Source organism: Oncorhynchus keta, chromosome 2 (assembly GCF_023373465.1).
Source record: "Oncorhynchus keta strain PuntledgeMale-10-30-2019 chromosome 2, Oket_V2, whole genome shotgun sequence".
Classification (NCBI taxonomy): domain Eukaryota; kingdom Metazoa; phylum Chordata; class Actinopteri; order Salmoniformes; family Salmonidae; genus Oncorhynchus; species Oncorhynchus keta.
This window is the reverse complement of record NC_068422.1, coordinates 60153059-60165989: the sequence shown is the minus strand read 5'-3', so window position 1 is coordinate 60165989 and position 12931 is coordinate 60153059. Positions and strand designations below refer to the sequence as shown.

At 44.4% G+C, this 12931-nt stretch overlaps 1 protein-coding gene across 5 annotated transcripts in view; it reads left to right on the top strand.

The window, feature by feature from the left end:
• The window catches only part of LOC118357940 (diacylglycerol kinase zeta-like), a 144392-nt gene that overhangs the window by 26038 nt on the left and 105423 nt on the right, over nucleotides 1-12931 (top strand). For 2 of the 5 annotated variants that reach the window (XM_035735324.2, XM_035735306.2), the window contains exon 1: nucleotides 373-1100. The exons of the other annotated variants lie outside the window; for them this stretch is intronic. In XM_035735324.2, the coding sequence (XP_035591217.1) occupies nucleotides 886-1100 (215 nt within the window). In that variant the 5' untranslated portion in view covers nucleotides 373-885. Of the gene's footprint in view, nucleotides 1-372; nucleotides 1101-12931 lie in introns of those variants that run through there. 5 annotated transcript variants of the gene reach the window in all.

The window sequence follows — 12931 nt, the reverse complement described above, 5'->3', positions numbered from 1 at the left end:
AACCAACAGTGGATGGCCATGCATCTGCTTCCCACCTCAGGCCAATCTGGAGAGAGAGAGAGATCTTTCTAAGAGACAGCTACTAAACATAGCGAGTGGAGAGTACAAGCCACACACTGAAAGACAGGAAAAACAGTCAGGCAGCTGAATAGGCACCTATGCTTGGGGTCCTATGAGTGGCTCTTCTGGATTTGACACTTCCTGGACTGTTGCAGTCCTGAGAGAGGGAGCCGACTGAGCTGTGTGAGTGCATAATTGAGCGTGAGCAGCAGGGAGAGCAGTACGGACAGCAGAGGTTCAGAGAAACGGGAGACCGAGGTTCTCAAAGGAGGCGGGGGGGAGGGGGGAGTGAAGTGAGAGAAGGAGGAGAGGGGAGGGATAAAAAGGAATGAAGGAAACAACAACCAACTACAAGCTCCTAAGAAACAGCCTCTGCTTGAAGCCAATGGATCAAGGACTCAGGGACTTGAACTCTGCAGCAGGACTTAACTTCCTGAGGAAGTGTGCTGGTGGAGCTTGAGGAAAAGAGAAAGGGAGAGACAAAGAGGATTACAGGACGTAGCTCAAACAATGATCTCTCCCTCTGGCGGAATGGGAAGCTTACTCCACACAGAGGCTAATCAGGACCTGGGAGCCTAAGCATCTCTCTCTGACTTTTCTCTTCTCTGTTATCTTGTTTGGTCTATGCAGGGTGGGAGAGACTGAGGTAAGCCCGGTAGAGCTCCGGTAGACTGTTTACTCTTTTTCACGTGGGTATGTACTAGTGAGAATTGTTGGCATTTTTTTTGCTGCGGCTACAGCCATGAGGACTTTGTGACTCCTGGAGCACTTTTTAAGCCCCTACTCTGGAGTGGACCTGCGTTAGTGGCTGACAGAGAGGCTGCCATGGAGCAACAGTGTGATCAGGGGGCAGGGCCTGGGCTGGCCGGGTCCGACTCAAACCCGGGCTCCCTGAGGGAAGGGGAGGGTGCCGTCGCCACCACCTCTGCCTCCTCTTCCAACTCAGACCTGCCCACCGCCCTCTTAGCTGACGGGGAGCACCCGGACACGGGCCGAAGGCAAAGCAAACCCTTCACTGGCCTCAAACTGTTCGGCAGGAGGTAAGGCACAGACCAACCTCTCACTAAGCCACTGAAGTGCATTGATCACAATGCTGTGGTGGCTGTAAATGTTCTGTGCTTGATTTGTTTCCTGGATGCTCACTTAGGAGTAGCAGTAGTAGCAACAGGTATGAGTTTCCAGTACATGCCAATAATGACTGGGCTGTATGTGTGAGCGGGTTAGTATCCATGCAGTTGTCCCTCGCAGGCAGCTGTAGTACTGGTGTTTGCGTTCGTCACTCACGTGTGTGTGTGTGTTGTGATTACTGTATGGGGGATTGATCTGTGCCTATATGTCTATACAGTACAGCATGGTCTTCTTTTGGTTTGACCTTGATGTACAGTCTACACACTAATCGCAGACAAGTTTGTCTTTTCCAACCACTGCATACCCTGTCGCTGAGTGTTGCACCGTAAACACCATGGCATAAATGAAGCACGAGAGGACGTGTAGGAGGCAACGACTGCAGAGATTAACAGTAAAAACAGTCAAGGATTGATTTAGTAAGAGTGAGTGATTTGTTTCCATTGCCTGTGGAATAGTCGAGCTTGATTAGGAAACTCGGATCATCTCCTCTGCTCTCTGAGAAGGTGTGCGACTCGTTCTCCTCATTAACACAATCGCGGTCACGTGGTGGTGTCACAATGTGTCCTCATGGTCATAACACACATCGAGAGACAACGCCAACGTCAAATACCAAAATGTCAGTCTCGGTGACCTTGCACCAGATTCAGTGACAACATTCATCCTATTGTCATACTAGCATCTTACTACTACTCTGTCATGCACATCTATCTCTGGTATGTCGTCCGCTGTTCTTTTACTTTTCGGCTCGTAACCCACAGGTGGCTAGGGCCAGTGATACTTCGAGGCCTTGCACCCTCCGAGCAGAACAGGACGAGAATGTTACACATCTCTCTCACCCAGAGGTTATTTTTAAACCTAATTAGCTCCCCCCCCGCCTTCCCTGAAAGCCTTCAAAGCACAATCACAAGATGAAAAGATGAAAGATTTCTAGAGATTAAGTTTGGGCTCGTCTGAGCCAGGGTGCTGAGACCTGTGTGATAGAGTTTAGATGTGTGTTGTTGTTCTGCTGAGACCTGGGTCCACAGACTGTCGGCTGGTGATGACAGAGGGAGATGTGACTCAGATCAATCAGTCACAATGGCACTTGCCACAGCACCGTCCTCTCTAACCGAGTCACCGCTCATCTTAGTTCATCTTAGCGCTCATGCTGACAACACACAATATTTTCTTTGATGCAAGTTAGATAATGAGGAAACAACGAGAATGAATAGCATGGTACTGTATCGCTGTTTGCAAATGAACAGAGGCGTCTTTGACGACGTGTTGCTGGCGGATGCTGATCTAAGATGAGCCTTTGTGTAGAGACAGGGTTTGAGGGCCGAGATAACGGTCATGCCAGCCATGCTGTCCTCGCTGTTTTTAAGATCCGTGTCGGAAGTGAAGTCGGCACTGACACGAGACGTGCCTGGCAATGACGTCATTAAAACGAGACGCCTGATATGCCTCCCCGTTGCTGAGAGCACTTACAGTACTCCTGACGTTATGGTGCATTAGCTAATGAGCTGTTGGGTACTATCCTAGTTCAATCAGGTAATCGAAATGTTAAAGAAATGCCAGACACAACGAAAGAGCCCTGTTTAGTAGGTTGATGTAACCAAATATGGACATATTCAATCGTATCAGAGTACATCTTTGATTGCAGCAGCGTGCAAAGCAACGTTCTGCCCACTAATGACCTTCATCATGATCAGAGTGCTGTTAAACATTTTCTTGTGCTCTACCTTTGTGAGATACCAATGCCGAGCGCCACAGACAGTGAGTCGGAATTCCGTTTTAGTCATCTTTCTGTGTTTCTCTCTCTCTCGCTCTCTTACTCTCTCTCTCTGGCTGTGTTTTGTTTGTTTTTTTCCCCCTGTTATGTTTAAGTGTGTTTATCTCTGTGGCCCTGAGTAAACACATGCTGCCTGTCGGCTGTGATGGCGCAAAACAGAGAGCAGCCGTTGGTGGTCTCTCGCCTCTTTAACTCAGTGGAATTTTAATGAGCTAGAGCTGGAGGGGACCTCTTAGCCATCCATCCCCCCTGTTCTCCTCACCGTGGTCGACAGACACGAAGGCCCTTTTTCTAACAAGGTGCTATGGTGTCCTTTCTGAAGCAAAAGGAAGTGCGACATCAGTAGCTCATGTGTCTACTGTAATTGAACTTAACCGAGGTAATTCATTAATTTGGGACCATTTCTGTGGACAGATAGGTTTTGGCTATGTGTCAGAACCTGGCTGCCTGGGTTAGGGCTCTACTACAGGTCACAAGTCAGAACCTTTTACAACCTTTCACCCTTTACAATTCCCAACGCATGGTTTGCCCACTTTACTAGAGAGAGGCCCCGACTCTCAGAAGGAATGATTATGGAAAGGAGAGCGGCGGAGAAGAGACATAGACATTAAGAACAGAAGAAAATGTTATAAGGAGGCTATTTTAGTTCTGCTTCAGCCTCTGATAAGGAGTCGCTGATAAGGAGTCGCTGATGATGTGTTTACAGGACAGTAGCCATATGGTTTGTGGAAGCAGGCGAGTGAGAACACTTCTTTCCTTTTGTTAAGTGGCACTGACATTTTTGTCGACATGGATGTCCAAGTCATAAGGATGTGGAGATGGTGAATGAAGGACAAAGGAGGAATCGAGAAGGATTTATAAGACTATAACGATGGCCCACATGATCTCCAGTTCAGTCTTCTTACAGAGCTGACGTACTTAGTCTAAGCCTGGTGGGAAATAGCCAGAAAAGCCTAGCAATCATAGTGGCAAACGGCCCTGTGAAATGCTTTCATGGGATTCACAATAGATCAAATAATGATCTAATCAGGTCCACAAATAGAGACGTGTTAACTCTATTGGGGGCATATTCACATGTCTTACTTGCTTAAAACTTCTTAGGGCTGAAATCCCGTTAACGGGATTGATATGTCAACAGCCAGTGAAAGTGCAGGGCGCCAAATTCAAAACAACAGAAATCTCCTAATTAAAATTCTTCAAACATACATGTATCTTACACAATTTTAAAGGTAATCTTGTTGTTAATTCCACCACAGTGTCCGATTTCAACTAGGCTTTACAGCAAAAGCACCACAAATGATTTTGTTAGGTCAGAGCCAAGTCACAAAAACACACACAGCTATTTTTCCAGCCAAAGAGTGGAGTCACAAAAAACAGAAATAGAGATAGAATTAATCACTAACCTTTGATGATCTTCATCAGATGACACTCATAGGACTTCATGTTACACAATACATGTATGTTTTGTTCGGTAAAGTTCATATTTCTATTAAAAAAATCTCAGTATACATTGGGCGTTATATTCAGTAGTTCCAAAAACATCTGGTCAATTTGCAGAGAGCCACATCAATTTACAGAAATACTCATCATAAATGTTGATGAAAATACAAGTGTTATACATGGAATTAAAGATATACTTCTCCTTAATGCATCCGCTATGTCAGATTTCAAAAACACTTTACAGAAAAAGCAAACCATGCTATAATCTGAGAACGGCACTCAGAGAACAAATACATATATCTGTCATGTTGGAGTCAACAGAAGTCAGAAATAACATAACTATCCACTTACTTTTGATGATCTTCATCAGAATGCCCTCCTTCTTTAATTAACTAGGCAAGTCAGTTAAGAACAGATTATTATTTTCAATAGTGGCCTAGGAGCAGTGGGTTAACTGCCTGTTCAGGGGCAGAACGACAGATTTGTACCTTGTCAGCTCATGGATTTGAACTTGCAACTTTCCGGTTACTAGTCCAACACTCTAACCACTAGGCTACCCTGCATTTAGCAACAGGGACTGAGGAGCAGGCAGTTTACTCTGGGCACCTTATTCATCCAAGCTACTCAATACTGCCCCCCAGCCATAAGAAGTTTTAAGTGAGTTACATGTTGTCTGGACATTCTAAACATTCATCTTAAAAATCTACTGCGAAGGAGCACATGATATTGTGCAGTGTGGAGATGGGCTTAGATGGACTTAAGGGCTAGAGTTTAATGTGTCAAGCATGAGGAATATGTTAAACAGGCCATTTGAAATCTGAATAATTGATTGCTGTCAGATCGTAAGGGCTTATCAGGTTTACAAGGTCTTCCTGCTTCAGCCACAGACTGAATGTGTAGTTCTAATTACTGACCCGGTTGTCAGGTATCGTCTCGAGACGCATGCTGTGAGGACAATGTTCGTAGTGAATTTGTGTGTCGAAAGTCTCACGATACTTAGGTGCCAATATGATATGTATTGTGATTCCCACGATTCTGTATGTATTGTGATTCGATACTGCATTTTTATTGCAATTTACTGTTACAAACATATTGCTCACTAAATATCTGCTGCAGAGAGAGCATGAGAAATTTGGGTCAGTCATGGAAATAAAAGTGCTGAAAACATGTTGGCTCACTATTTAAAAAGAAGCTGGAGAACAAGCTATAGGATTAAAAGTACCGGGGTTTTGAAGCTGGTACAACCGACTAACTACTACAGTAGCAAAACAAAGCAAAAAATAGGTACTTGGTGTCAGATACAGTGCCTTGCGAAAGTATTCGGCCCCCTTGAACTTTGCGACCTTTTGCCACATTTCAGGCTTCAAACATAAAGATATAAAACTGTATTTTTTTTGTGAAGAATCAACAACAAGTGGGACACAATCATGAAGTGGAACGACATTTATTGGATATTTCAAACTTTTTTAACAAATCAAAAAGTGAAAAATTGGGCGTGCAAAATTATTCAGCCCCTTTACTTTCAGTGCAGCAAACTCTATCCAGAAGTTCAGTGAGGATCTCTGAATGATCCAATGTTGACCTAAATGACTAATGATGATAAATACAATCCACCTGTGTGTAATCAAGCCTCCGTATAAATGCACCTGCACTGTGATAGTCTCAGAGGTCCGTTAAAAGCGCAGAGAGCATCATGAAGAACAAGGAACACACCAGGCAGGTCCGAGATACTGTTGTGAAGAAGTTTAAAGCCGGATTTGGATACAAAAAAAAAGATTTCCCAAGCTTTACACATCCCAAGGAGCACTGTGCAAGCGACAATATTGAAATGGAAGGAGTATCAGACCACTGCAAATCTACCAAGCCCTGGCCGTCCCTCTAAACTTTCAGCTCATACAAGGAGAAGACTGATCAGAGATGCAGCCAAGAGGCCCATGATCACTCTGGATGAACTGCAGAGATCTACAGCTGAGGTGGGAGACTCTGTCCATAGGACAACAATCAGTCGTATATTGCACAAATCTGGCCTTTATGGAAGAGTGGCAAGAAGAAAGCCATTTCTTAAAGATATCCATAAAAAGTGTTGTTTAAAGTTTGCCACAAGCCACCTGGGAGACACACCAAACATGTGGAAGAAGGTGCTCTGGTCAGATGAAACCAAAATGGAACTTTTTGGCAACAATGCAAAACGTTATGTTTGGCGTAAAAGCAACACAGCCCATCACCCTGAACACAACATCCCCACTGTCAAACATGGTGGTGGCAGCATAATGGTTTGGGCCTGCTTTTCTTCAGCAGGGACAGGGAAGATGGTTAAAATTGATGGGAAGATGGATGGAGCCAAATACAGGAACATTCTGGAAGAAAACCTGATGGAGTCTGCAAAAGACCTGAGACTGGGACGGAGATTTGTCTTCCAACAAGACAATGATCCAAAACAGAAAGCAAAATCTACAATGGAATGGTTAAAAAATAAACATATCCAGGTGTTAGAATGGCCAAGTCAAAGTCCAGACCTGAATCCAATCGAGAATTTGTGGAAAGAACTGAAAACTGCTGTTCACAAATGCTCTCCATCCAACCTCACTGAGCTCGAGCTGTTTTGCAAGGAGGAATGGGAAAAAATTTCAGTCTCTCGATGTGCAAAACTGATAGAGACATACCCCAAGCGACTTACAGCTGTAATCGCAGCAAAAGGTGGCGCTACAAAATATTAACTTAAGGGGGCTGAATAATTTTGCACGCCCAATTTTTCAGTTTTTGATTTGTTAAAAAAGTTTGAAATATCCAATAAATGTCGTTCCACTTCATGATTGTGTCCCACTTGTTGTTGATTCTTCACAAAAAAATACAGTTTTATATCTTTATGTTTGAAGCCTGAAATGTGGCAAAAGGTCGCAAAGTTCAAGGGGGCCGAATACTTTCGCAAGGCACTGTATATACACTGAACAAAAATATAAACGCAACATGTAATGTGCTGGTCCCATGTTTCATGGTCTGAAATAAAAGATCCCAGAAAAGCTTATTTCTCTCAAATTTTGGGCCCAAATTTGTTTACTTCCCTTTTAGTGAGCACTTCTCCTTTGATAAAATAATCGATCCACTTGACAATTGTGGCATATCAAGAAGCTGATTAAACAGCATGATCATTACATAGGTGCACCTTGTGGATAATAAAAGGCCACTCTAAAATGTGCAGTTTTGTTACACAACACAATACCACAGATGTCTCAAGATCAAATCAAATTTTATTGGTCACATACACATGGTTAGCAGATGTTTATGCGAGTGTAGGGAAATGCTTGTGCTTCTAGATCCGACAGTTCAGTATTATCTAACACGTAATCTAACAATTCCCCAACAACTATCTAATACACACAAATCTAAAGGGGTGAATGAGAAAATGTACATATAAGTACGTGGATGGCCGAGCGACAGGTGCAGTGGATGATATAAAATACAGTATATACATGTGATATGAGTAATGCAAGATATGCAAACATTATTAAAGTTGCATTAAAGTGCCATTTTTTAAAGTGACTAGTGATCCATTTATTAAAGTGGCCTTTGATTGGGTCTCAATGTAGGCAGCAGCCTCTCAGTGATTGCTGTTTAGCGGTCTGACGGCCTTGAGATAGAAGCTGTTTTTCAGTCTCTTGGTCCCAGCTTTGATGCACCTGTATTGACCTCGCCTTCTGGATGATAGTGGTGTGAACAGGCAGTGGCCTGGATGGTTATTGTCCTTGATCTTTTTGGCCTTCCTGTGACATCGGGTGCTGTAGGTGTCATGGAGGGCAGGTAGTTTGCCCCCGGTGATGCGTTGGGCAGACCTCACCACCCTGTGGACAGCCTTCCGGTTTAGGGTGGTGCATTTGCCGTACCAGGCAGTGATACAGCCCTACAGGATGCTCTCAATTGTGCATCTGTGAAAATTTGTCAGGGTTTTGGGTGACAAGCCAAATTTCTTAAGCCTCCTGAGGTTGAAGAGGCACTGTTGAAGAGGTAGTGTTCACAAACCTGTCTGTGTGGGTGGACCATTTCAGGCCTGCAAACTTGATGATTGAGTTGGAGGCGTGCATGGCCACGCAGTCATGGATGAACAGGGAGTACAGGAGAGAGCTGAGCACACATCCTTGTGGGGCCCCAGTGTTGAGGGTCAGTGAAGTGGAGCTGTTGCTTCCTACCTTCACCACCTGGGGGGGAGCCGTAAGAATGTCCAGGACCCAGTTGCACAGGGTGGGGTTGAGACCCAGGGCCTCCAGCTTGGTGATGAGCTTTGAGGGTAGTATGGGGCTGAGCTGTAGTCATTAAACAGCATTCTTACATAGGTATTCTTTTTGTCCAGATGGGATAGGGCAGTGTGATGGCGATATGATACTTTAGCCGCTCAAAGCACTTCATAATGACAGACGTAAGTGCTATGGGGTGGAAGTCATTTAGTTATCTTTACCTTCTTGGGTACAGGAACAATGGTAGCCATCTTGAAGCATGTGGGGACAACAGGCTGGGATAGGGAGTGATTGAATATGTATGTAAACACACCAGCCAGCTGGTCTTCACATGCTCTGAGGACTCGGCTAGAGATGTCGTCTGGGCCAGGAGCCTTGCGAGAGCTAACAAGTTTAAATGTTTGACTCACGTCAGCCACAGAGAAGGAGGGATGGGGTCCATGTCTTTGTTAGCGAGCCGCGGCGGTGGCACTGTATTATCCTAAAAGCGGGCAAAGAAGATATTTTAGTTTGTCTGGAAGCGTGATGTCGGTGTCCGTGACGTGGTTGTTTTTTGTAGTCCGTGATTTCCTGTAGACCCTGCCACATACGTCTCGTGTATGAGCCGTTGAATTGCAACTCAATCTTCTCCCTGTACCTGCATTTCACTTGTGTGATTGCCTTGTGGAGGGAATAACTACACTGTTTAAATTCAGTCATATTTCCAGACGATGGTTTCGATGGTTAAATGCGGTGGATCGCGCATTCAGTTTTTGTGAATGCCACCATCCATTCACTGTTTCTGGTTAGGGTAGGTTTTAATAGTCACAGTGGGTACAACATCTCCAATGCACTTGTTAAAGAATGCACACACCCGAGTCAGCGTATAAGTCAATGTTGTTTTCTGAGCCTGACCGGAACATATTCCAGTCCACGTGTTCAAACAATCTTGAAGCGTGGCTTCCGATTGGTCAGACTAGCGGTGAATGGTTCTCGTCATTGGTACATCCTGTTTGAGTTTCTGCCTATAAAACGTAATGATCAAGATGGCAGTCGTGGTCGGATTTACCGAAGGGAGGACGGGGGAGGGCTTTGTATGCATCGCAGATGTCAGAGTAGCAGGGATCGAGAGTATTAGCCCTGCAAGTCATGCAATTAATATGCTGATAGAATTTAGGTAGCCTTGTTCTCAAATTTGCTTTGTTAAAATCCCCAGCTACAATAAATGCAGCCTCCGGGTATATGGTTTCTAGTTTACATAGAGTCCAGTGAAGTTCCTTGGTGTTCGCTTGAGGGGGAATGTACACAGCTGTGACTATAACTGACGAGAATTCTCTTGGTAGGTAAAATGGCCGGCATTTTGATTATAAGGAATTCAAGTTCGGGTGAGCAGAAGGACTGAGTCGTGAATCATAAAACATACACCCCCTCCCGTCCTCTTTCCGGAGAGGTGTTTATCTCTGTCGCCGGGGAGAAGGCCGGTGGCTGAACCGATTCCGACCACATATCCTGAGAGAGCTATGTTTCCGTGAAACAGAATGTTACAAATTTAGTCTACCTTGTTGTCAAGAGACTGGACATTGGTGAGTAGTATACTCAGGAGCGGTGAGCGATGTGCACGTCTACGGTGTCTGACCAGAAGGCCGCTCCATCTGCCCCGTCTACAGCGCCGTTGTTTTTGGTTGGCTACTGGGATCAGATCCTTTATATGAACTCTAACTCAGTGAAATTGTTGCGTGTTGCGTTTTATATTTTTGTTCAGTGCGTAATATTGCGATTCCCCCATCACTATTAGCTATGAGAATGGTTAGCTATGATGGCCTGATGATATGTTTTTTTATTATAAAACACTTGTCATGTGGAAATTGTTACCCAATTTTCATTCATCCACCATCCACACTGGATAAGCAAAGATCTGTCTTATACTTTCCCTTAGCCTTTGGCTGTAACCAATTAACTGAGAATGCCACTGATTGCCTGACACCTCTAGTAGAGAAAATCAATCACATGGTGTGTTGACTCAATCTATCTGTAAACAGAGAGAAACAGGCTCTAGGGATCCATCTGTGCATCAATTATTTCCCCGGTAATCGAAGAGACGCTGGATCAGAGCCAGAGCCTGCTCACAGGGGATCAACACCACAACACCAATGAAGGTTTATATTATTCTGCCTGCTTCAGGGGTTTTCCTTGTCAGATGGAACACCAGGAATAACCATATATGGACAGTGCATTCAGAAAATATTCAAACCACTTGACTTTTTACACATTTTGTTACGTTGCAGCCTTATTCTAAAATAGATTTTTTTTTTATTTAAAATGTATTTAAAAAATTGTGCATCACACAATACCTCATAATGACAGGTTTTTAGACATTTTTGCATATATATATATATATATAAAGACCCTTAGTTGATGCATCTTTGGCAGCAAATACAGTAGTGGGTATGAAGCTACAAGCTTAGCACACTTGTATTTGGGGAGTTTCTCCCATTCTTCTCTGCAGATCCTCTAAAGCTCTGTCAAGTTGGATGGAGAGCAACGCTGCACAGCTATTTTCAGATCTCTCCAGAGATGTTTGATCGGGTTCAAGTCCGCGCTCTGGCTGGGCTACTCAAGGACATTCGGAGACTTGTCCCGAAGGCACCCCTGCGTTGTCTTGGCTGTGTGCTTAGGGTCGTTGTCCTGTTGGAAGGTGAACCTTTGCCCCAGACTGAGGTCCTGAGCGCTCCGGAGCAGCTTTTCATTAAGGATCTCTCTGTACTTTGCTCCGTTCATCTTTCCCTCGATTCCGACTAGTCTCCCTGTCGCTGCCACTGAAAAACATCCCCACAGCATGATGCTGCCACCACCATAGGGATGGTGCCAGGTTTCCTCCAGATGTGATTCTTGGCATTCAGGCCAAATAATTCAATCTTGGTTTCATCAGACCAGAGAATCTTGTTTCTGATGGTCTGAGAGTCCTTTAGCCCGCTTGGAGGTGGCCGAAAGGCACCTGTCATGTGCCTTTTTACTGAGGAGTGGCTTACGTCTATCCACGATACCATAAAGGCCTGATTGGTGGAGTGCTACAGAGATGGTTGTCCTTATGCAAGGTTCTCCCATCTCCACAGAGGAACTCTGGAGCTCTGTCAGAATGACCATCCGGTTCTTGGTCACCTCCCTGATTAAGGCCCTTCTCCCCCAATTGTTCAGTTTGGCTGGGCGGCCAGCTCTAGGAAGCGTCTTGATGGTTCCAAACTTCTTCCATTTAAGATTGATGGACGCCACTGTGTTCTTGGGGAACTTCAATGCTGCAGAAATGTGTTGGTGCCTTGATACAATCCAGTCTCTGAGCTCTACGGACAATGCCTTCGACCTCATGGCTTGGTTTTTGCTCTGACATGTATTGTCAACTGTGGGACCTTATGTAGACAGGTGTGTGCCTTTCCAAATCATGTGAAACCAATTTAATTTACGACAGGTGGACTCCAATCAAGTTGTACAAACATCTCAAGGGTGATCAATGGAAACAGCATACATCTGAGATCAATTTCGAGTCTTGGAGCAAAGGGTCTGAGTACTTATCTAAATAAGGTATTTCTGAGGTTTGTTTCTGCAAATATTCTACAAACCTGTTTTCGCTTCGTCATTATGGGCTATTGCATGTGGATTGATGAGGAAAATGTTTTACTTAATCAATTTTAAAATAAGACTAACGTAACAAAATGTGGAAAAGGGGAAGGGGTCTGAATACTTCACTTTCCGAATGCACTGTATTATTGAATCAATAATCACTGTGTTTTAATTTGTCTATATGGGCCAAAATAGTGCATTCATCACTCTCCAGGAAAGAGCCATTGTAGGGCTATCGCATGTCTGGAGGCTGAGCGTCTGAGCCACCATTGATGTTGTGGCTGATTTGTCTTGATGGTGTTCAGTGGCCTCAGGGAATGTGATCTGCCTGCGGTCGACCCTTTGGTTGACCCCTTTGCCCTGTTGATATTGGCACAAGGCTGTCAGGCTGGTGCCTACTGCTATCGTTTTTTCCAAAACTCTTTTTTTTATCCTTCAAATATCACACTGTGAAGCATTTACAGCCAATATACACAATGCATTTGAAGCAATGTTATAAACCCATTTTAAAAGTCAAACCTTAAACCGTTTATTTCTGGGATTGTTCCAGACCCATGGCCCTTGATGGTGCCCAACATATGGTGGCCTATATACAGTATGAGCTCTTGTTTAATAAGCTGCTGATTTAAATGGAGTGATTTGATTGGGATCACAGGAGGCCAACCTTTCAGGCCAGTGATGAAACCCCGTCTAGAAGACCCGAGAGTTT